The sequence below is a fragment of the Lampetra fluviatilis genome, chromosome 62 (genome assembly GCF_964198595.1).
Source record: "Lampetra fluviatilis chromosome 62, kcLamFluv1.1, whole genome shotgun sequence".
Classification (NCBI taxonomy): domain Eukaryota; kingdom Metazoa; phylum Chordata; class Hyperoartia; order Petromyzontiformes; family Petromyzontidae; genus Lampetra; species Lampetra fluviatilis.
Genome location: NC_136336.1, coordinates 6233756 through 6260030, shown reverse-complemented (window position 1 = coordinate 6260030; position 26275 = coordinate 6233756). Strand labels below are relative to the sequence as shown.

The window sequence follows — 26275 nt, the reverse complement described above, 5'->3', positions numbered from 1 at the left end:
GATGGGCGTGGCCATCTTCATCAACTACGTCACTCGCTCCGTGCCAAAAACTCAGTCCGTGTCGGGTTAAGCTCTGTGCGACTTCTCCCACCATCGTCTGGATCCGACGGAAAGATTCAAGTGCTTTAAACGACACCACCCCCCCCTCGATTACAGGTGACAATAAAGCGAACAACATTCTATCCTAAGAGCATTAAAAGCGTCGTTATGTTGCCTTTGTTTTGTTTCGTTTAAAGAAGATTGTTAATTGCGTCATAGATGAGGCCTCTGTTCAGGCGACATCCGCGCGCCGTTTGAGGCCTTGGGGTCGTTCGTAAAAATTATCGATTCGCATTTAGAACGCCGAATCGCATTGACAGAGGGAGCAAAGCAACGCGCTTCGAGTTAAACGATCGTTAAATTTACAAATTGTTTAATGCGCGGTGTTTGAAAGCTTTTATGTTTTTATTAAAAAATATAAAAAAAACGGTGGTTGGGCAATGATCGCCCCGCCCCTCCGTCGGCGGCCATTGCCAGCGAGTGGCTAATGGAGGTCTCTTGTTGTTGTTGTTGATTTTAATGGTGGTGGTTTGTTGTTGTTTTGCCTCAGGACAAACACGCCATGGATACCTTGTTGGGAGATCGTCGTTTCAACGCGCGCACCCTGTTCGACTTCAGCTGCCTGTGAGGCGTTTCCCCGGGACCGTCTTTGTCTTCCCTCGTTTTCTTTTGGGGGGGTTGGGCATTGACACCTCACAACCATCATCATCATCGTCATATCATTACACTACTTTCACACACCGACTTCTGAGCATATTGTAGACGCTTAACCCCCCCCCCTCCACGCGCGCACATATTTCACTTCTGCTGTGCAGTGTCTGATTAGCAATCCCATACCTGTCAACCCCTTATCAGTGCCATGCCTTATTACAGACCCATTCACGACCTAATTGGTCACCCCGTGCCCCCTTATGAATCTCAACGTTCATCCTACAAACTCCCATCACAAGGGAGAAACGTAAATAGGCAAAAAATACTATTTTTGTTGCACAAGTTGAAACGGCTGTAAAATCGCATGGACCTGAAAACTTAATTTCCATGTACAGTAAAACCTTGGAACCTTGGATTGCGAGCATAATTCGTTCCGGAAAAGTGTTTGTAATCCAAAGCACTCGTATATCAAAGCACTCGTATATCAGTTGTGATCACGTGACGTTCGGCAGACAAAGCGTATACACGTACTACTCGTGTTGCAAGTCCTCGCTCGTTTATCAAGGTAATATTTATCTAATTTTTTTGCTTGTCTTGAAAAACACTCGCAGACCGAGTTACTCGCAATCCAAGGTTTTACTGTACAAGAATACGGGGTAAACCGTATGGGTTGACAGGTATGTAGTAGTGTAGTGTATAGTGATGTAGTGTATAGTAGTGTAGTGTTTAGTAGCAGACCTGTTAACCCCTTATGAGTGCCCTGCCTTATTACTGACCAATTCAGACCTTATTGATCACCCCGTGCTCCTTATAAATCTCAACGTTCATCCTACAAAGTCCAGTATTGAAACGGCTGTGCACGCCGTATGGACCTGAAAACTCAATTTCCCTGTACAAGAATACGGGGTAAACCGTGATGGGTTGACACGGCATGCAATCCGCACACCAGTTTGGCTACGTACGGTGCGAAAGAAGTTCGACATACAACCAACCACCACCATCTCTCACCATCGCCACCACTTCATCGCCACGTACCCTTCTATAGCCTTGGGATAAGCACACATGCAAATCCACTTAATTTATATCTCATTCACGACTTTTACCATAATCGCCACATTGCAATACTGCCTTCAGCTCGGTTGTCTGCCTTATTAATGTTTTGAACTGCTTTTTGTGTGTTTTAGTTTGTTGTCCTTCCCCCGCACCTTCGATTAGCATGTTTGGCTACGTACGGTGCGAAATAACTTGAACATACTACATCTATTTTTATTTTACCAGGTAAGGCCCACTGGGCTGCTATATAATGTAGCTCTTTTTCAGAAGCGACCTGAATAACCCGCGATAGCTCAACGAAGTGGCTTAACATGTGGAAATGTAAAGCAGCCAAATACTTTTGATTTAAAGCTTTCGTGACTGCAGGGATTCATATTCTTGGTTCATTCGGTGAGTCATGTAGAAGGGAAATAATAAAAATCTAAAACTATAGAAATTCTCACGACGTTTCGACTGCAAACACAAGCAATCATCAGGTGTGAAATCCACAGCAAGAACATTTGAAAAAAGTGGCGGTTTTTCCACTTTTTTCAAATTTTCTTCCTGTGGATTTCACACCTGATGATGATTGCTTGTATTGCAGTCGAAACGTCGTGAGAATTTATATATTTTTTATTTTATTATTTCCCTTCTACGTGACTTTACTGAAAGAACCAATAATACAGCCAAGTACTCTTCAACACGTGCTGTTGATTCTAAATGTGGAGGGGGTGGAAAACCGAAAGAACCCGAAGAAAAATCCACGCGAGCACAGGGAGAGAGAGACACGCAAACTCAATATACAGCAGGTGTCAGCGTCACGACCTCCTGTATACCAGTTGACATCTCGCCTCGTGGCGCCCCCGGTTGTAGCATAGAAGTCATGTACAACACTTACGGTAACACCAATCTACCATTGAGCCTGGAAAACGATATTCGTTGGTGGAAAGTGAAACTCAGCTCCCGTGTACCTCCTTGATTTCCTTCAACTCGCCCGTCTTTTTCAACCGCAGCTGCTCTCACTTCCACATTTATTTCCTTCAACCACCCACCACCAACCCTCACAGCTTTCACATCCCTGTTGAGCTCAACACTTTGAAATGCATTTTTTTTTACCTCGCCGCTCTCGGCGTCTTTACCATACCATTGGAACCTCATTTGCCAGAAGAAAAAATATAATTGTTTTTTTAACCTTTTATCTGGCAATAAAACTGACACCTTTTTTTTACAAGGAGTCATGTTTGCATAGAACACAATACCTGCAGTCGTAATGCAAACAAAAAAACATAACTCTGATAATGTATGCACTGTCCTTGAAGTTGATTGGTCCACACCCGAGACAGCTTTCCTTAGAGCCCAGTCTCACATGGTGTTGGACCAGATGACGCCAAAGGGCGCACAACTCAAAGACAATGCACCATCAGAGTATGAGAGCTCGGGGTAAGCATTTACACCATTGGAACCTCATTTGCCAGAAGAAAAAAAAAATATGATAATTGTTTTTTTACCCTTTTATCTGGCAACAAAACTGACACCTTTTTTTACAAGGAGTCATGTTTGCATAGACCACAATACCATACTTACCATACGTAACCTTTCGCCCTCCCACCATACTTAACCTTTCGCCCTCCCACCACCTTGATGTCACCAACCCTTGCCTCCACTGCCATTCTACCCTCATTGACCTCAGTTTCGCCACCTTTACCGGCTGTCAAGCTCCCACTCGACTCCTCACTCGCCACCTTCCCCACTCACCTCCCTCACCACCCTCACCACGGTGGCTAGGAAGATGTGTTATCTACGTTGCCTGGCATGCAGGAGGTCCTGGGTTCGATTCCGACCCTGACGCTAGCTGTATATTTGGAGTTTGCGTGTCTCTCTCACTGTGTTTGCGTGGATTTTTCTCCAGGTCTTCCGGTTTTCCCCTCCACATTTAGAATCAACAACACGCGTTTAGGGTATTTGGATGCTATACATTTCCACGTGAAAAGCCGTTTTATTGAGCTACCATTTGTGGCCAGGTCGCTTCTGAAAAATAAGTTAGCACCTCTGTGCTTTATCTGGTAAGATACAAATAGTTAATTTTGTATTTTTTAAGTGATTTGTTTACCTTTCCTATACTTGGCACTCCTATCGTGTTTTGTTATTGTTTTTGTAACGTTATCACCCCATTGCCCCTACTGGACATCTGTGAAAAAGCTTTATAGCTCAGCGGATTCCTCCAGTATAAATAAAGATTCCGTACCAAAGCCAGAGTGATTTCCTGCTAAAATGAACATTTGAGGTGGTGCTCATCTCTTTACGACCCCACCAAAGCCAGTGGTGGAAATTCCACATTGCAAACCACTTTTGGCTTCTCCCATAATGCAGTACAGCAAAACCCTTTTATAGAACCTAACCCTGCAGAGATATATGATGGGCTTGAGTCAACCCCACACAAGGATTATGAACTTCAATTTGCCCGCTCTGCCACTGAAACCAACCTGGAAAGTTTTTAATGGATAAAAACGACACCGCTTGAACAGCACTACCGTTATAATCACTTCTGTTTAGTGTTTCCGTCCCCCCTGTATGCAAAGCTGAGCCATTGAGCCCATTCACGCCGCGATTAAGTACAAGTAATAAGCCATTTCACCTTTTAAGTTAACATTCCCCTCGGGGAGTTGGTGAACGCGCCAACGCTGACGAAGCAGCATGAACGTGGCTCCGTTTGCCACGAAGCTTGATGTTGGGGCCAGTTTCAGTTTGAAAGGGTTTACTTCTGCAAATAAGTTCATAGCAGCTGGAATGTCATGTAATGGACACAGCAGTTTGCCAGGTTTTTTTTATATTTGGACGTGGTGCGAAATGGGAATGGGGAGTGTGTATTTATACTGGAGGAATCCGATGAGCTATGAAGCTTTTTTTTAATCACGGATGTCCAGGAGGTTTTGGTCTAGATGGAACCGTGGTGACTTGCAATCGGTTCAAGTTCATTTATTAGGTATAGCCCTGTGAGCCATTCGGCTCTTGAATCGGGTGCAACCGGTTAGGGGTTGACTCGGAGATGTAGTGAATGTTCAAGATCACCCGACATCACTTTCCAGAGGTAGTGCTGGTGTCAAGAGTGCAACTTGGTGCATATTTGTAGGCTTTCGCGACCAATGTTATCCATAGAAATGTTTTTTTTGGGTTATATTGCATAAATATAAATGTGTCGTCAAACCCGCCACCACCCGACACAGCAAATTGGTAAGGTTTGTCAGGTAGACAAAACATACCAAACATTCCTGCGGAGGGAGCTGGTCGGAACGTTTGGTTGCTCGGTCAACGGCGGCGTGGTGTTTTCCGCAAATATGCCCGACTGTGAGGGCGGGCACAAGCCGGCGTGAGTAGGTTAAACGTTGAGTTTTATAAGGGCACCACGGGGTGACCAGCCCCTCCCCACCCAGCCCCACCCCTCCCACCCTCCCCAACCCCTCCCTGCACGACGGACGGACACAATAATCCCCTGTGGGCTGGTGGAACCAGTGGGTTCCTACCAGTATTAGTTACTACAGTACTTCACCACACCGCTGAATTGGACAGTAAACTCACGACATTTAGAAATCGAGTACCATGTTTTGCTGGTGATTACAACCAGCTTAACCAGGCAAAATGTCCTGGTTGTAATTGCCAGCCATTGGTTACCAGTAGTAACTAATTGGCACTTTGTGTTTACGTGGCAAATCTTTACTAATCGACCGGGTTTAACGACACATTTATATTTGAGAGCTCTAACCCAAAAAACCTGTATTATGGAGTGCAATGTTGCCAGCTTTGAAAATGTTACCCCCCTTACCCAATCGGAATATGGAGTCCTGAGACTTGGTGAGCCTCTGTCTGCTGGGCAAACGAGCGTGATGATATCAATCATTAACATCCATCAGAAGTCTTATTCGATGGGTTCACCTTCGTATGTAAAAGTAACAGTGTGTTGGACTGTGTATGGACCTGCCGCCCATCATAGGAATGTGCAAATGCTACGGCTTAGGGCTGTAAACAAGAGATGAGCGAAGCGTAAACGCTAATTTGAACGGGAAAGCACTTCAACTTTATAGTTACTACTATGCCTATGACTTCTAAATCTTCTATCCTATGCCAATAACGAAATCGGCCATCACCCAGAATGCAGTTGTTGGCGGCTGAGGGATGCCAATTGGCCGATCGCAATGACTACAAAAATGTAATTTAGTTTTAGGTTTTTTCCGTAAAGTCACGTAGGTAAAAAATAAAATGAAAAATAATAAAAGTAACAATAGAAATAAAATAAAATAATAAATCACGACGTTTCGGAGGCAACACAAGTCTCCGTCATCAGGTGGGACCGTCAAAGCTCACTTGATACAGTAAATTCAGCTGTGACGGTCCCAACTGATGACGTACACTTGTGTTGTCTCCGAAACGTCGTGATTTTTTATAATATTTCTATTATCACTTTTATTAATTAAATTTTTTACCTACGTGACTTTACCGACAAGACCTAAAAGTATGAATCCTTGCAGTCACGGAAGCTTCAAATCTAGAATGTAATTTAGTTATTGGCTTCCACGATTTGTTTAAATCGAAGCAAACAAAATAAGCCCCATCGGGTTAGTTTGGATCGATGCCATCTCAAAACATTTTTGACCTCGTTTTCTAAAACACAAAAAAAATTGGCATTTGTACGGGCGCCAGGCCTCGTGTTGCTCGTGCTTTGTAAAGGCCTCTTGTTCAATAACAAAAAAGCACAAAGACCATGGCCATTTATTCTTCTAAATGTGACAAAACACCCATCAACTTTCGAACGTTTTGATTTTGCTGGTACTGTGGACGGACCCTGGACGTCCTTTTTCAGACCTTGAGGTCTTGCTGCGGTACAGTGCCGTGATAAGATCAAGGTTTTTCGCAAACACAGCTCTGGCCGCCAGTGTGCGTGTGCGCGACATTGTCTAAATAGTTCCATTAGAGGCCCCACCCCCCCACCCACAGTGCAAAATAACCTCAACACATTCGTCAAATAACACAGAAACAATTGTACGATATGTGTCACTTTTATGCTATCGGCATACCCCATTTTCATTGATTTTACCCTAAATTAACTCTTGTCACTTATGATTGCAAGTTGTTGCTCGTCAGTGACTGCTTTAGTGTTAAAATATGGTGCTGTATTTTTAGGATAGTGTGTTAATAATATCATTTTATGTAGATATCCACATTTATTTAATATTTTTCTTCTGCAGTTTTTATTGAAAATTCAATATTTGATTTCTCAAAAACCTGATGTGATAGACAAAAACTGATGCCACATTTGGAATCAGCACCCCAAAATTACCTTCAAACCGTTGGAATACCTTATGCCAGAAAAAGTGTGACCAGTGTAATATATGGGCATTGTCCTTGAAACTGATTGGTCTACAACAGAGACGGCCTTCTTTAAGGCCTAGTCTCAACCAGCGTTAGACCAGAGAACGCCAAAATGCAAACAGCATGGTTCCTCATTCGTGAGTAAGAGGATGACCACCGTGGAATTGTCACCGGTGGTGGCCGTGAGCGGGAATCGAACTCGGGTCGCCGGGTTCGTAGCGTGGCGCGCTAACCGCTACACTACAATGCGTGACGCTTCCACGTGTGTGGGTCACGTGACGGATGTGACGTCACAGCTCACTTGCCGTGCAAAAAATATATGAATTATTGAGCTCCCCCGCCCCCCCCCAAAAAAAATACCAAAGTCTATTTGTATAATTTTTGCATGGTGTACAGTTTGGAAAGTACCCACATGGCAAATTTCAAGTTTGTTGCATGTCGGGAAGTACGCTGAACATTTTGAACAGCCACACATAATCACAAATTTCCTTTTTATATATATGGAGATACATTATTATACTCTACTATACACTACTATATACTATATGAGTGTATATACACAATGTAAGAGTGTATATAACATGTATATGTACATATATATTTGATGTACAGTAAATGATTCACTAATCAACTGCAGCATCCAGGTCCGATAGAACACTAGATTATTAGTGACACTATATATGATTAACACAAGATTAGTAGTGACACTATATATGATTAACACTAGATTAATGTTAACACAAGATTAATATTAACACTATATCTTATTAACACTAGATTAGAGAACACTAGATATTTCTCTTCTTGGTTCTTTCGGTAAAGTCACGTAGAAGGGAAATAGAAAAATAATAAAAATAAAACAAAATAATTCTCACGACGCTTCGGCCACAACGCAAGCAGCCGTCCTCAGGTGAAGAACAGGTCTGTCGGAAAGACAGCATTCAGACGCTGTCTTTCCGACAGACCTGTCTTTCCGACAGACCTGTTCTTCACCTGAGGACGGCTGCTTGCGTTGTGGCCGAAACGTCGTGAGAATTATGTTATAATGTTTTATTTTTATTATTTTATTATTTCCCTTCTACGTGACTTTACCGAAAGAACCAAGAAGATACATGCTGTCTGTTATACTTTGTATTTATTATAAAAAAAATGTGTGTAATAGGCAATGTTCTCTATCAGGCATACGATGGCAGCCTTGTTTTAAGAGAGGTTTTTCTCATCAGAAGCTACCACAGTGCGTACACACATTTGTGATCGAGAGAGGATATGATTCAAGAAAATCAATGTTGGCATTTGCCACCCTGGGTGTTACTGATTAAGCCATTTTTTTGGGGCCCAATAAACTCAAAGAACCAAGAGACAAATGGCGCCGTGTCAGCTGCTGCGTTACGAATTGACGGAATGGGGATATATTTCGATTTAAAGCTTTCGTGACTGCAGGGATTCATCTTCTTGGTTCTTTCGGTAAAGTCACGTAGAAGGGAAATAATAAAATAAAAACATTTCTTATATTTTATTATGTTTTATTTTAATATTTTATTATTTCCCTTCTACGTGACTTTACTGAAAGAACCAAGAAAAGGAATGGGGATATTTATTTATACTGGAGGAATCCGATGAGCTCTATGAAGCACTTTTTTCACGGATGCCCAGCAGATATCTCAATGGCACTCATTCTCTTGCCTCTGACCCCTCTTTGCCCCCTTAATTTCCCCCACCCCCTGGCAGGGAGCCTGACACACGCCAACATCTCAAGAATGTCTACGCCACCCTGGCCATCTGCATGCTGGTGGCGTCCGCGGGGGCCTATGTCCACCTTTACACGGCCATCCTGCAGGTAGGGACACATGCAGCAGGGAGTGGGTGACCTGTTACGTGATGTCGTGATATAGAAGAATGGCAACACTGCCGTGTCGTGCTGTTGATGTCGTTTGAAAGGATGCAAACATTTCACACCGCCGTATTGTTTGGTGTTTTATGGGCGAGTGAGCTCGTTAAATCTGATGGGGGAGGTGCTCTGGTTGTTGCCGGGCCTGCATGATGTCACGTCACTGATGCTGCTGTAGCTGCTGATGCCGGTGGGAGAGCCGTTCACCACCAAACTTTTGACGGTGTCATCCTGTTGATCTCGTTTGGAGGAATTGGCACCAGCTGTTGCAGCACGAAGTTATGTTTTTACATCCAACCATTTCCTTGCGTGGCGGAAGCCGTCGCAAGATTTCTCCGCCGTTAAGCGTGCTCCGTTAATTTTTGTTACTTTTTGCGCGCAAACGAGGGACGTTGCTCCAGGCTTGCCCGAAAAGCTCGCAAACGGGGCTTCGATCGCAAGTTTCGGAAGATGCGTGAACTTGTTTTTTTTCCGGGTTGATGCAAAAGTATGGCGTTGTGGAAAATGACGTCGGTTGTAAATTCGGCACGGACGTGGCGGGGTTTTTTTTTCCACCATAGGCTGCATCCGGTGACATTTATCTTCTCATACATTTGGTTGAGGCGCTGTACAGTGAACTAACTACGGTACTGGATGGTTGGCGAGATGAAACGAGACGGAGTGGATGGGATGCGTGTGTAAAATGAGGTGGTGGTGAAGATGCGTGGCGTAAACGAAGATGGAAATGAGATTAGTGGATTGATGATGGGTGACCACGGGAAGTTGGGGAAGTTCACAGGTGTGATTCTGCCTGGGTTGGGGTTGTGTGTGGGTGGAACTAATCCCATCGTATTCATCCATTCCCTCAACATTACTGTAAGGTGATTCATTTTTTTTCCTTCCCCATCCTCTGTACCTCGGCCGTAGATTTTTTCCCACAAAATATTTCTGCCAAAATTAGCAGCCTTTTGGTTGTGACTCATGCCATACAAAAATGGCTGATGATCAAAATTATCATAAGGTGCCCTCCCCCGCCCCAACTCTCCCCTCACAGATGCTGTCAATCTAATTCTGAATTCTGCTGTTTAAATGTGGAGGTTGTATTGGTGCTGCCAGCGGTGAGTTTTATTGTTAACTGTGAAGACCTTGAACTCTGCTGTTGCTGTTTACTCTGAAGTACAGCGAGTTTTACTATTAACTGGATGTTGAATTATGCTATGACTTGTTGTTGTTGACAGTGAAGACATTGCATTGTACTATTAGCTAAAAAATACATTGAATTGTCGCCGTTTACGATGAAGACATTGAATTGTGCAATGACCGTGTCTACATTGAATTGGCTCGGCACACAGTGCAAACACTAATATTAATAATTAACTGGGACGATGTGGTGAGATGTTAACTCCCTCGCCTGGTACGCTGGAGGTCGTCGGTTCGATCCAGACCCTGACGCCTGCTGTATATTCGAAGTTTGCGTGTCTCTCTCCCCGCGGTCGCGTGGATTTTTCGCCGGGTTCTCTTGCTTTTTTCCCTCCACATTTAAGAGTCAGCATCACGCATTTGACGGTGTTTGGCCGCTATAAATGTCCACATGATGATATGCCGCTTTGTTGAGCTATCATTTGTTCTGGTCAAAAAAATTGCTAGAATTAAAACTGTACAGGAATTTAATTTGTCCCGTTCACTTGTGTGCAACTGACCTCTCCAGGGGAACTTCTTGATGACCCTGGTGAGCATGGGCCTGCTCATGTGGCTGATGTTTACACCTCGCAATGGGCAGAACGACGCCAAGCGACTGGGCATCCTGTGCGGCTTTGCCTTCACCGTTGGTGAGCGGGAACGCAGGCACCGCGGGTGCCGATGAATGATCGATTCTAAAGGCCGACGGCGATTCTTTGAACGGGCACTGCCGTTGACGTGTGATGGTCCTTCCCCCGCAGCTCTGATTAGCACGGTTGGCTACGTACGGTGTGAAAGAAGTTCTATATAATACGTATATAGACTCACAGGCGATAGACTCGCACAGATCTATACACTCACACAGAGACCCATAGACTCACGCAGAGACCCATAGACTCACACAGAGACCCACAGACTCACACAGAGACCCACAGACTCACACAGAGACCCACAGACTCACACAGAGACCCACAGACTCACACAGAGACCCATAGACTCACGCAGAGACCCACAGACTCACACAGAGACCCATAGACTCACGCAGAGACCCACAGACTCACACAGAGACCCATAGACTCACACAGACCCACAGACTCACACAGAGACCCACAGACTCACACAGAGACCCACAGACTCACACAGAGACCCACAGACTCACACAGAGACCCACAGACTCACACAGAGACCCATAGACTCACACAGAGACCCACAGACTCACACACAGACCCATAGACTCACACAGAACCATAGTTTGTTGTCCTTCCCCCGCACCTCCGATGAACGAGGTTGACCACGTACGGTGCGAAAGACGTTCATTACACATGCACACATACGTGTGTATTTCAGCAATTCTAGAATAACTCTGGTGGCTCGCTGAAAGGCACGGATCAGCCTCCGGAGTAATATAATAAAATCCCCTTGTCGCTTATTAAACAGTTGGCTTACAACACATATGGCATTGGGGTAGGGTGGGGGGGAAAACCCCACAAGTGGAAACTAAGGAGGCTGTATTTCACACAATACAGTTGTTGCAGTGTGATGACAGAATCGTGTGGAATGTGCCCGAGCTTGTTAGAAGCCGGAAAGCACAGCAGGTTTGAGCCTGGCTCATGCTTGCTTGGGGGGTGTGACCACAATACGCGCGCCTAGGCTGACGTGGAGCTACACCGTCACTACGTGAGAGCGGTTCGAGTTGACCTTGTTTAACCCTGGTGGTGAGAAAATGACGAAAGCAAATTGCGTAATAATATTGAGTGGAACAAGTAAAGCCATTAGAAATTAAATTTTAAAAACAGCTGCGTTAGAAGACATTGATAACGGTGCACTTTGGTAAATAATATTAATAAAAATAAATGTCCCGCAACATATGTTCGCTCAGACTAATTAATTGAAAAAAAAGCAACTCATTGTTGAGTTGCAGAAACGTCAAAAAAATCGTAGTGCGGTGCAAGCCACTGTTATGTATACTGTGTTATGCTCGCACACCTACGCTTAGTGCCTTCACGCACCGACACAGACCAGCACGGCGAGATTGCGGTGACATTGCCCCCGACGATGTGTAAACTCGCGAGAGCGAACGCCAGAGGTCGCAACCGGGTACCCGATACCCGTACCCTACCCGATACCCGGCTACCCGTACCCGGCCGGGTACGGGTACCCGTTTGCGACCCTGGTGCGGCCGGGTACAGGTAGGCCGTGAGTCACTGGTGAGTAACCGTTTGTCACTCGTTTCCCAACGTCTTGTCTCTTCTCACAATTCAAGTGCCTAGAATCAACCCACCCGCACCTGCAACATGGCTTCATCCCAGAGGTCGCAATCAGGTACCCGATACCCAGGTACGGGTACCCGTTTGCGACCCTGGTGCGGCCAGTTACGGGTACGGGTAAGGAATCAAAACCCGTTTGCGACCTCTGGTGAACGCTCTGAAGTGAACTGCCGTTGGTAACCCGAAGCCCGTGGCGTGTTGGCTGGCGGCTCGGGGTTAGACTGATGTGACCGATGTGCTCCACCCACCTCCCCGTGCGCGCGTGCACGCACGCACGCCCCCAGCCCCGTGGCCTTGTCAGCCAATGACTGCGCGATTAACATCGCAAACCCCCCCCCGCCCTTTTTCCTGTTTCGCTGCACCGCTCGGACGATTGCATCAACTTTTTCAACGCCAAACGCGCGCCCCCCTGCTGTTTGCGAAGGGGGAGGGGGGGGTGATCTCCTGCCCGAGAATGTTCTTCCTTCCGTGTACCGCGCCCTCGCTCTCTTGCCGCGGCCACTGCCATTGCAACGCGATCCATAGACTCCCCCCACATACTTGTGGGTTCATAGATGTCCCCATGGAGTTGCATGTAGACACGCACACGCATACGTAGACATGCACGAGAAACCACCCCGATACACTCGCAAAGAGAGAGACACAGATGTGCACTCACAAACTATACGTACAAATGTCCCCTGTGTAGCCAGTCCAGGATGCTTGGGCAAGTGCTGTTAGTGAGCACCTACGAAGGCCGGCACGGCACACGAGGGGGGAGGATGGCCAGCACGACGCCCGACCGCCATTGTCTCCCCAGTGCACAAAGACAAAGATCCCCCGTGTAGCCTTAACAGACTGTTGGGGCAAGTGCTGTTAGCGAGTAGCACCTATGAAGGCCGGCACGGCACACGGGGGGGGGGGGGGGGGGGTGTGGCCAGCACCACGCACGGCCGCCTTTGTCTCCCCAGTGCTGATTATGACACACCGTACCGGGGCTACTCATTTGAGGCTGTGTGTGTACACACACACACAAAGACAAAGATCCCCCGTGTAGCCTTAACAGGCTGCAGGAGCAAGTGCTGTTAGCGAGCAACTATGAAAGCAGCAATGGCGCATATACACACTCGCATACATAGTCGACTTATGCACACACACCGAAGCTGCCGTGGTATTAACGTTAGTACATTCCCTTTACGACCCAGAGGTTGTCGGTTTAAGTCCATCTCCTGGGGTGAGTTGTGGGTATGCCCACCTCCCTTGCAAGAGGTCTTGGTCAGCGTGGAAGAGTAGGCCAAATATCTTCTCGAGCTCTTCTCTCTCTCTCGTAGAGGCCCCTACACCAGCATTGGCGGGGACAAGCGATTAATTTCTATCTTGAAGTCTCTGACCTGGGGTTCCGCTAAAGCAGTGGTTCCTAACTTGTACTGCAGCCTTGCACCCGTTTTTTTCTCAATCGTTAAAACAATTACAATGTTAATAACTGCGTCGGGGTTTGATGAAACAAAGTAAGTTGTAACTTACGTACCCGTGCGCAATTTGTGTTTCGATGATTTGCCTTCTAAGAAAATCTGGGCATGTCTCGCACCCCCCCCCAGGGAATGCAGCGTGCACCACAAGTTAAGAACCACTCCACTAAAGAAATGAGTTTAACGACAAAGCGTATCTGTTTTGATTGGGGTGTTTATAAATGGGGATCACCCTTTACGTTTAATTTCAATGCACGATTGTCAAAAGTTAAACAACCTCTCCCTGTTAACATTTGAGCTAAAGGGGGTGCCTGCCGGTCCTGTCCTATTGTTGACCGCTGTGATAGGATGCCTTTGCGTTCTCGGCTTGCATCTTGTGTTAATAGATTTGTGCTTCGTGGTGAACGTTTTGTGACGGGAGGGGGGGGGTCAGTGCATTACCCATGGCTGACGATGGCAATATTGTGACGCTCCAACGTAAACGTACGTCGACTCTTTAGCCGGCATTATGCGGCCGTTAACTCTGTGTTCCTGCAATGTGTAATGGGACGGCGTTGCCCCCCCCCCCTCCTCCTCCTTGTAGGACTCGGACTTGGCCCTCTGCTCGAATTCGTCATCGCAATCAACCCGAGGTAAGAGTGTGCACTCTGCCAACCCGCAGTGCCACGTACGGGAATCTTATCGCCGTCAACAGAGTGTTTATTTTGGTTGTCACGCCTCCCGCCCCCGCACCTCCAGTTAGCAAGGCTGGTTACGTACGGTGTGCGAAAGGAGTTCACACGTCGTACGTGCTTGCAACGTCAAGAAATCGTCATTCGACCTGTTGGGTGAAGGCGTCCGAGAGTTGCCTCCGTATCTTGCGATCGTGTGACGCAGTAACAAACAGCTTTAAATCGAAATTTAACCGCCTCTACGGGGAGGGATTCCACATAACTTTGAGATCCTTCAACAAGCTACGTGATAAGAAGGCTCAGCTAATCGAGTCTCTCACCTTTCTGAAGAGATGCCGCGACTGGTTTTCACCTGAGGACGGCTGCTTGCGTTGTGGCCGAAACGTCGTGAGAATTATTTTATTATGTTTTATTTTTATTATTGTATTACTTTCCTTCTACGTGTCTTTACCGAAAGAACCAAGAAGAATTGTTTACTTTAATTGTTGTGCTCTTGTTACTTTATAAATATTTTTTCGGGCCAATAAATTTATCATGAAATGTAAAATTAGTCGCGACAATCGGGATATGTTTTTCGCTGGGGTGATCGTGGATCTTATGTCTTGCGAAAAACTTCAGCATCGCCACACGGCAGCAACGCCACTCAACCCTTATGACTTCACAAAATCGGTCTTCCTACCACGGTCAGCTTTAAGTTAATCCGGGGCAATGGGAGGGAGGCCTAATGTGGATAAAACACAATGAGAATGATGGAAAATTAACACAAATCAAGCTATAAAAAAACACAACTTCTGTACAATGTGTGCTCGAAAGTGTTGTCCGTTTTTCTTGCAATTTACAGCAATCCGGTTAATTCCCGACCATGTTTCGGGGCCCGTCTATAATTAAATGTGTGCGTGCGCGCGCGTGTTCCCTTGCAGCATCATTGCCACCGCATTCATGGGCACCAGCCTCATCTTTGGCTGCTTCACGCTCAGCGCCCTCTACGCCCGACGCCGCTCCTACCTCTACCTGGGCGGTGAGGCTGGCGTAGAGTTTTAGTGACCGTTGTTTAACCTGCAGACGGACGATAGACCCGTTGAGACGCACGGAACATCGAATCTTTTGCGAGGGTGCGCGCGTGTACTTGCGCGCGCGTCCTACCGCCATTGGCCACTAAGTTCAAGTTCATTTATTAGGTATAGCCCTGTGAGCCATTGGGCTCTTGAATCGGGTGCAACCGCGACAAACAAAAAACTAAAACACGAACAAAAAACATCTTAAAGTGAATATGTAACTGAGTGCAAACAGAAAATCCAAGAAAAGACAGCAAAATATTGCAGGAAAAAAACACCGTACACCAACGCTGTGTGCAAAAATCCCAGTGGGATGCAAGTCAAACAACAACAACAACCACAAGACAACTTAGATTAAGGCCATCAGTCTAACTCCGTACTACAACAAACAAACATGGCTAATCCAATACACTTTTCGAAAATCACCAAAATAAAGCCATAAAAGTCAAACAACAACAACCACAAGACAACTTAGATTAAGGCCATCAGTCTAACTATGTACTACAACAAACAAACATGGCATCACCACGGCGCTTGTGCTAGGCTTTGTGCACGTTGAGGCCACGTAGAGTGTCGAATGCCCGTTGGCAGGAGGACACGGGACAGACCCAGCAGGTGCCATGGGTTCTCACTGACTGAGATGACTGGCAGATGCACCACCTGTGCCGCCTGCTGTGCCAGCTTTTGTTGTGTTTTAGCCGCCCGGCGCTCCGCTCGTTGTCGCGAGCGTCGCTGCTCTGCCCTCACATACTAGCACGGAGTGGTTTCATTCTCGCTCACGACAAATAACAGCGGCGAATATTTGAACCGGTCATTGGCGTGTCCCCTATGTCGACTCGGCCTCAAATCAGTACCTGGTGCGGTGTGTAAACAAAGCCACTAGGGAGACAAAGGTGGCCAGGCGTGGTGCAGGAACCTTTTTCGGCACCACGGTGGCGAGATGTTAAATACCTCGCCTGGTGTACAGGAGATCTTGGGTTCTATCCCAACCCTGACGCCTGGATATTTGGAGTTTTTCCACGTTCTCCCCGTTGTCGCGTATATTTTTCTCCGGGTCCTCCGGATTTTCCCCTCCACATTTAGAATCAACGTCACGCGTTTTAGAGTATTTGGCCACAATAAATGTCCACAAGCCCACTTCGCTGAGCTATCATTTGTGAATAATCTGGTCGCTTGTGAAAGAGAGCTACATAGGAGCTTAGTGGAATGCCTTACACCAGGTAAAATAAAAGTATAGTTTAGGAAAATATTCTTGAGACTGGGTGAGGCTTTCCTGGGTAAACAAGCGTAAATTATCATCTATTTACACGCACATTTGTGTGGTTACCTTTGTGTGCGATGTGTTTTGTGTGCAGGAACTCTGATGTCCGGACTCTCCTTCCTGCTAATGATGTCTCTCTTTAACATGTTCTATGGCTCCGCCCTCCTCTTCAAGGTAGGTCATGTGACCTGTGTGTACCGCCCTGCAAGTTTCTCCTGAGACACAAGGCGCTGTGTTTTTTACGTGTATTTACATTGCTTTATATTGTAATGCAGGTTATCTAGAATATATATTGTAATACAGATATATTGCAATACAGGTAAATATATCGATTGTGCGTTAACACATTCCTGCGGAGGGAGCTGGTAGGAACATTGGGTTGCTCGGTCAGTGGCCAGGTATTCCGCAAATATGCCCGACTGTGAGGGCGGGCACAAGCCGGCGTGAGTAGGTTAAACGTTGAGTTTTATAAGGGCACCACGGGGTGACCAGCCCCTCCCCACCCCTCCCACCCAGCCCCACCCAGCCCCTCCCTCCCCACCCAGCCCCTCCCCACCCTCCCCACCCAGCCCCTCCCCACCCTCCCCTCTCCACCCAGCCCTCCCATTTTTGGATGCACGACGGACGGACGGACACAATAATCCCCTGTGGGCTGGTGGAACCAGGTGGTTCCTACCAGTATTAACACAATTGTAATTTTACTGCAGTTTAAACTGCGCGGCTAAAATGCTGGCAACTTGTATACCAGCAAGAGAATCTTAAAATCAATACCGGTTCGGGCGAGGAGCTGGTGAAAGGACAGGAGCACAGGTTCGTGATGCGACGCTGAAAGTGTTGTGCCAGTGAAACACCCTGGCGGCGGCCGCATTTTGAAGCTGCTGCAGCCTGATTTCGATTTAAAGCTTTCGTGACTGCAGGGATTCATCTTCTTGGTTCTTTCGGTAAAGTCACGTAGAAGGGAAGTAATAAAATAATAGAAATAAAACATAATAAAATTATTCTCACGACGTTTTGGCCACAACGCAAGCAGCCGTCCTCAGGTGAAAACCAGGTCTGTCGAGGCGACAGAGTCTGAATGGCAATTCAGACTGTCGCCTCGACGGACCTGGCTGCTTGCGTTGTGGCCGAAACGTCCTGAGAATAATTTTATTATGTTTTATTTTTATTATTTTATTACTTCCCTTCTACGTGACATTACCGAAAGAACCAAGAAGATGATGACATCATCTTGCGCTATTTAAGACCAGAAGCAGGTGGATTGCTTCACTATTCTGGCAAATTGCCCGATGATGCCAGTTGATGTAATTACCAGCGAAACGTCGCGGTGATCGCATTGTAAACGTCGTGGATTTACTCTCCAACACACCGGTGGGCTGCAGTAGTACACTATACACTACACTATACACTACACACTACCCACCACACTATACACTACACACTATACTATACACTACACTATACACTACACACTATACTATACACTACACACCACACTATACACTACACTATACACTACACACTATACTATACACTACACACCAAACTATACACTACACTATACACTACACTATACACTACACTACTATACACCACACTATACACTACTATATACACCACACTATACACTACACTATACACTACACTATACACTACACTATACACTACACTACTATACACCACACTATACACTACACTATTCACTATACACTACACACTACACTAGTAAACTAATTAGCGCTTTCTTTAGGTGACAAACCTTACCGGCTGTGTCGGGTGGTGGAGGGTTACGACACATTTATACTGACGCGATCAAACCCAAAAACCTTCGTTGTGAAAATAATTTATTTTCCGTTTACATTTTTGGCACAAAGCACGGTTAATCGGAAAAATGCGTGCGCTGGTAGCCAAAACGCCGTTCAACACGCTCGCCGATGTCGCATGACAGAGCCATTTCCCGGTACGTCGCCTCTTCTAAATGTTTTTAGAGTTTTTTTTTCTCTTTTTTTGAGGAAGCGAAATCGACGGGAGTTTCCGCTAAAAGCCGAACTGTTGTCGCCAGCGATAGCGCGGGGTTTTTTGTGCGTGTTTTTCCCCACCACGCATCTCAAATGTGCGCGTGTGCACGCTGCAGGTACAGTTGACTGGAGCTCGTGAATTATTAACGTGCCTTCGTGCAAACCGCATGCCGTGTTCCTGCCGTGTCAGCACCCATGGGGGGGGGGGTGTGGAGGGGGATGTTACGTGTGTAGCATTGGCTCTCGGTGGCTCGTGCCAATGTCTTAAGTGTGGTGCTTTTCCTCGTGTTCTCTTGCCATCATCGTTATCCTCCCATCAATGGGGCACCACGGAGGCTAGGAGATGTTAACGACCTCGCCTGGTACGCAGGAGGTCGTGGGTTCGATCCCGAACCCTGACACCTGCTGTATATTTGTAGTTTGCGTGTCTCTCTCTCATCATCATCACGGTGGTTAGGAGATGTTAACGACCTCGCCTGGAATGCAGGAGGTCGTGGGTTCGATCCCAACCCTGACACCTGCTGTATATTTGGAGTTTGCGTGTCTCTCTCTCATCATCATCATCACGGTGGTTAGGAGATGTTAACACCTGGTATGCAGGAGTTCGTGGGTTCGATCCCAAACCCTGACACCTGTATATTTGGAGTTTGCGTGTCTCTCTCTCATCATGTGGTTAGGATATGTTAACAACCTCGCCTGGTATGCAGGAGTTCGTGGGTTCGATCCCGAACCCTGACACCTGCTGCTGTATATGTGGAATTTGCGGTGTCTCTCTCCCCGTGGCAGAGCTGTAAATGTCCACGTGATGATAAGCCACTTCGTTGAGCTATCATTTGTTTATGGCCACGTTCGCTTCTGAAAAAAATAGCTTTGTAGCAACTCAGTGGCGCCTTACCTGGTAAAATATATATTTTAAAAATGTGGTTTGTTTGAATTACCCGCAATGGTTGTGGGAAGCACAACGTGATGCCTGATGGGCCCCCCCCTCACCTTTTCCGCCGTTGCTCCGTAGCCTTTTGTTACACGCTTTTAATTAACTCACTCTGTCTGTTGTTGTTGTCGCATCCTCAAATCTTGTAACTCAATTTTAACCCACTTCCCAATGTGTGTTTAACACGTAGCAGGCTTTCGCAAACAATATTATTCATAATCAACGTTTTTGGGTTTAGATTGCGTTATTTATAAATGTGTCGTAACCCTCCACCACCCGACACGGCCAATCAGCAAAAAAGCGTCACGTTGACAAAAGATGTGTGTTGAAGCGTGAAACCACAACATTTACAATTTTTGAGTAGCAAGACGTTTCGCTGGTAATTGCATCCAGCATCATCGGGCAATTCGCCAGAATGGTGAGGTTCTGCTCTGTCTCCCGTTCTTATATAGAGCAGCAGCAGAAGGGTGACGTCATCATTATATGGTATCGACTGCAAACTTCGTATACTTATGTCTTACTGATGACAATACTATATTCTGTCATAAAAAAAAATATTTTTAAACAATCTTTTTACACGCTTTCTATTAACTCACTCTGTTGTTGTCGTATCCTCAAATTTTGTAACTCAATTTTAACCCTCTTCCCAATGTGCTATCGACTGCAAACTTGGTATACTTATGTCATACTGATGACAATACTATATTATATCATAAAAAAAATTAAACCATCTTTTTTAAATGTTATGTTTCGGCTTGGGTCTAATTGTCCACGCTCAACTGACGTTGGCTGTAAATCACCACGTTCCCTCACGTTATGCCAAGCTTTGCAGCCACTTCCTGGAGTCGTGGAGTTCTGCCATTACTCGTACGGTACATTTCATTAAAGCGTGTTTTTAAAAAAGTATTTTAAAATATTACTTATCTTATTCTCCACTCGGTCACCCACCCACGGGGGTCCACGTTGTCAAGATTTTTGCTGTCCAGTTGACCTTCTGGGCTCCTTCTGCCATGCCCTCTTGAGATAATGCCGGATGGTGTACTGTTTTGTCGATGCCCGTTTTGGTTTTGGCGTTTCCTTAGCCAGTGCATTTAGTTATTTTCCACGCTGGGCTTGAAGTCCTGGAGCAGGCCGGGCACGCGCTTAGCACCGGAAGAAATGTGAAAACCGTCACCTGGACTGTCAGACAACCAAAACGTTATTGCGCGCGCGAACGAGTTAATTGGTTTTTGCTCAATGTTACCGTCGGCCTCAATCCTTACATTGCTATGTCTTGTTTTCCCCATGCCCCCCCCCTCTCCCAACACCCCCCCCATCACACCCCCCCCCTCACCCAGGCCCAGATGTACCTGGGGCTGCTGGTTATGTGCGGCTTCGTGCTCTTCGACACGCAGCTCATCGTGGAGAAGTGCCGCGCCGGCGACAAGGACTTCATCTGGTGAGCGCCAACAGAGACAAAGATCCCCCGCGTAACCTTAACAGACTGTAGGGGCAAGCGCTGTTAGCGAGCACCGATGAAGGCCGGGACGGTACAAGAGGGGGTGGGTGGCCAGCGCCACGCCTGACCGCCTTTGTCTCCCCAGTGGCGATGTTACACATCGCACCAGGTACTCATTTGAGGCTGAGTCGACCTAGGGGAGGCCCAAGACCGGTTCAGATAATCGTCACTGGGTGTGAGCGGGATTCGAACCCGGGTCGCCAGGTTCGTAGTGCAGGGCGCTAACCGCTACACTACCGCTTCCCACACACGCGCACACACCCTCTTTCACACGCGCACAACAAAGATCCCCAGTGTAACCTTAACAGACTGTAGGGGCAAGTGCTGTTAGCGAGCACATATGAAGGCAAGAACGGTACACGAGGGGGTGGGTGGCCAGCACCACGCCCGACCGCACACACCCTCTTTCACACGCACAAGCGTCTCTACTCGTGAACCCGAAATCCATTCGCATATGTAGAGTTTTTCTTGTCTTTTTATTTTTACTTAAGCCTGTGGTGGTCCCTGTGTTAAAGTGTACACGGACGTGTACACTTTAACTGAGTAAACCCACTACGACATTTACAATTCCAGTAGTGGGTTTACTCTCCAACACACCGGTTGTGTTGGAGAGTAAACCCACTACAACATTTACAATTCCATTAGTGGGTTTACTCTCCAACACACCAGTTGTGTTGGAGAGTAAACCACTACAACATTTACAATTCCATTAGTGGGTTTACTCTCCAACACACCAGTTGTGTTGGAGAGTTAAACCACTACAACATTTACAATTCCATTAGTGGGTTTACTCTCCAACACACCAGTTGTGTTGGAGAGTTAAACCACTACAACATTTACAATTCCAGTAGTGGGTTTACTCTCCAACACACCAGTTGTGTTGGAGAGTAAAACCACTACAACATTTACAATTCCAGTAGTGGGTTTACTCTCCGACACACCAGTTGTGTGTTGGAGAGTAAACCCACGACAACATTTACAATTCACAACATTTACAATTCCAGTAGTGGGTTTACTCTCCGACACACCAGTTGTGTGTCGGAGAGTAAACCCACGACAGCATTTACTATTTGAGTACTGTCACGTTTCGCCAGTAATTACAACCAGCATCATCATGTGACAAGACATCATCGTTTAACGACACATTTATTTTCACGCGATCTGATAAAAAAAAAACCTAAATTGTGTATAATATTGGTCGCGAAAGCCCCTACTGCTACGTGTTAAATTCATGAAATTTTCCAAAATTGAACCCGCGAACGCCCCACAAACCGTTCCATCGTCACGTGTGACCGCGACTGCAGGCACAGCGTGGACCTCTTCCTGGACTTCATCCACATCTTCCGCAAGCTCATGATCATCCTCACCATGAACGAGAAGGTGAGGGAGCAGACTGCGGCCTGCATGCCCGTAGTAGGCACGATGGACGCGTGATGGTAAAACGTTAATTCTCGTCGTCGTCGCCCCAATGGTCCACGGTGAAGCGGGCACGGCAGGTGCTCTCAACGTCTCCGGGTTCATGTCGCGATCCACGATGGGCAGACGTCACGTAGTCTGTGTCCGCGTCACATCTCGTCATTCATCTTCTTGGTTCTTCCGGTAAAGTCACGTAGAAGGGAAGTAATAAAATAATAAAAATAAAACACAATAAAATAATTCTCACGACGTTTCGGCCACAACGCAAGCAGCAGTCCTCAGGTGAAGAATGAAACACCACCAAGCTTGGAGCGTATATTTAAGCTGGGTTGGAGGGGGGAGGTGCGAAGAAGAGCGCCTTGACAAAATAATTTGCATATCAAGAGAAATTTAGCATATGGATAATGCGTAGGAGGTGGGTGGGGGGGTTTCAAATTAATATTATGCCCGTGCATTATGCAGGATTGTGTTTTATTTTTATTATTTTATTACTTCCCTTCTATTTGACTTTACCGAAAGAACCAAGAAGATGAATCCCTGCAGTCACGAAAGCTTTAAATCGAAATCTCGTCATTCGTTTACACTTTTCCCTCTCGTCTTGCGGTGACAATTTGCTCAACTACTGGTGGTGGCCACATCTTTCCGGCACCGATGTCTTTAATGTCGTCGTCATCGTCGAGGAATTCCTTTTGCCGAACAGCAACACTTAAAATTTTCCCGTTGTCCAGCCAACGTATGTGTTGGGGGGTGGGGGGTCGGGGGGGGGGAGGTGAAGGAAGACTACAATGGATTGTTACGTTAATGACAAGAGAGTTTTCAATGCAATCGGTGCGTGTGGGGCCCCCGGTTAGCATTGTTCGTGTACGTTGACTTTCTTTCGCGCCGTACGTAGCCAACGGCGCTGATCGGAGGTACGGGGGGGGGGAGGACGGCAAACTTAAACGCGCACAAAAGCAGTTCTAAAGAAATGATTTTTCCAAAAAGAAACGAGTTTTCAAAGTAGCTCACGCGCGAGTCTCTTGCGCTTGTTTGTTTGTTGTGTGTGTCTAGGACAAGAGAAAAGAGAAGAAGTGAGAGAGGGACGCAGGCGAAGTAACAACGGAACTTCACACAGAATCTTATTTTTGTGTATTAATCATCAACTTCGTTGTGTGTGTGTGTACCTTTCTGTGTATTTTTGGTAATTATTTCTGACTTAAAAGTTGTGAAAAATGCATCTTACCCCCATTCCCCTCCATCCAAACAAATTGGCTCGCTGGGTTGAAGACGGGAGAAAACGTGGTTTGCGTATTTGATTCGACGATTGGATATGAAGTGTCACACGCAGAGCCGGAGACGCTTTTAAACCGGGCGTCGAACGAGAGTCGAACGCGCCGTTAACGTCACGCCTCAAGCGGGGGGAGGGTAACTCGACGCATCGTCAAAGATGCACAGGTAATCGATATGTCTTAAACGGTGTACGGGACGACAATTTTCTCTTTAATATTTATGCATGGTGCACTTGTTAACACTTAGGCCAATGCATACGATGTGGATAAGGGTTAGGTCGTGGGGGGGTGGGGGGTGACTTTGTTCGCTTGGGGACTCACTGCTACACACACGCGGCCGCTTGCTTTGCATCGACAGGGTTTGACGAGACATTTCCTAACCGGCAGCGGGCAAACAAAATAATCATAATAATCATAATTGGCGCAGCGTTCGTGACTGCAGGGATTCATCTTCTTGGTTCTTTCGGTAAAGTCACGTAGAAGTGAAATAATAAAAGAATAAAAATAAAACATAATAAAATACAATTCTCACGACGTTTTGGCCACAACGCAAGCAGCCGTCCTCAGGTGGAGAAACAGGTCTGTCGAGAAGACAGTCTGAATGAGACAGACCTGTTCTCCACCTGAGGACGGCTGCTTGCGTTGTGGCCGAAACGTCGTGAGAATTATTTTATTGTTTTATTTTATTATTTCTTTTCTACGTGACTTTAGCGAAAGAACCAAGAAGATGGCGCAGCGTTGTTGACGATACAATTTCGTGAGGTCCTCGAGTTTGGAAAATCCGCTTAAGAGTCACACCTTGCCATCGCTGTTGACGAGAGGGTTGGGAGTTTCAGTAAGAACCCACGCTCTGGGGATCGAGTGGTAAATGCACACCTGGCCACTTTATTTTATTAACGATAATTTGCTATGAAGGGGTTTCTTAATAACAACTCGCATATCGAGCACTAAGGAGTACACCGGAAAAAAAAACTTAGCATCCAATTAACCACTCACCAGGTTAGAAGGTTTAATAATTAACGTTTGAACTAAATGACTTTGAACTGTTATTAATAAACCATTTAGATGTGCCAAAATTAAACAATGTGATGTCTATTATTGTCAGCGTTTCATTTGTGCGACGATCGTGATTGCAGCTTAAACCCCCCCTCCCCCTCGCCTCGTGTTAAGAGGACAGCCCTCGTAAGTGGATCTAGCGGAGCTACTTCCGAGTGATCTGCTCCACTGCGTACGAGCGTGACGTCCTGTCAGAGCCGGCCCAGCCACTAAGCGACCCTTGCAATTGCAAAGGGCCCCGTGGCCAGCAGAGGGCCCCCTAGAGTCACTGCTAGCTCGTGGGTGAAACAAATCATACATCAAAGGGGCCTCCAACCAAATTTTGCTTAGGGCGCCCAAAGGTCTAGGGCTGGTTCTGCGTCCTGTCACGCGAAGGCCAGACACCGACGTTGAAATCTCCAAAGAGCTGCAATTGAGGCAAACGAAGCTCTGAGGCAAAGTGTAAGGTCCACGTGGGTTTTGTTTTGTTGGTGTGTTCTTGATCGCCGGGGGAGGGGTTGAGACCCCATCGGCTCCACTGCACCGGAGAATCCACTTGTACCACTACAGGAGGCTGTCGCGAATTCAAAGCCAGGATGTCGATGTGGCGCCAGCTCTGTTCTCTGAACTTTAAAAAAAAACTACAAACTAAACAATCTTCTTGGTTCTTTCGGTAAAGTCGCGTAGAAGGGAAATAATACAATAATAAAAGTAAAACAATTCTCACGACGTTTCGGCCACAACGCAAGCAGCCGTCCTCAGGTGAAGACCAGAGCTGTCGGAAAGACAGCGTCTGTTTCCCTTCTACGTGACTTTACCGAAAGAACCAAGAAGATGAATCCCTGCAGTCACGAAAGCTTTAAATCGAAAACTAAACAATGTTTTTATTTTACCAGGTAAGGCCCCCCCCCCCCCCCACTGAGGTATGATGTGTCGCTCTTTTTCAGAAGCGACCTTGCTATCGACAAATGATAGCTCAACGAAGTCGCGTGGAAATTAATAGCAGCCAAATGCACATAAATGTGGAGGGAAAAACCGGAGAAAAATCCACACGACCACGGGGAGAGAGACACGCACACTCCAAATGTACAACACGACGAGATAGAATCCACAACCTGTATACCAGGCGAGGTAGTTAACATCTTGCCATTGAGGTGCCCCTTTCTCCTACATGTGTGTATGTTCAACTCCTCTATGGGTCTCTGTGTGAGTCTATTAGTCTCTGTGAGTGTATGGGTCTCTGCGTCTATGGGTCTCTGTGAGTGTATGGGTCTCTCT

The 26275-nt window shown here is 46.4% G+C and overlaps 1 protein-coding gene across 1 annotated transcript; it reads left to right on the top strand.

Annotated features, from left to right (window-relative positions):
* On the top strand, window positions 1-25057 carry TMBIM6 (transmembrane BAX inhibitor motif containing 6). Its single transcript, XM_078881649.1, has 10 exons — window positions 1-156; window positions 590-663; window positions 8815-8923; window positions 10662-10782; window positions 14431-14479; window positions 15439-15536; window positions 16929-17008; window positions 21118-21218; window positions 22583-22658; window positions 23745-25057. The coding sequence occupies exons 2-10, from the start codon at window positions 602-604 to the stop codon at window positions 23766-23768; spliced, it is 720 nt and encodes a 239-aa protein (XP_078737775.1). The 5' UTR covers window positions 1-156; window positions 590-601; the 3' UTR covers window positions 23769-25057.
* Window positions 25058-26275: the final 1218 nt, after the last annotated feature.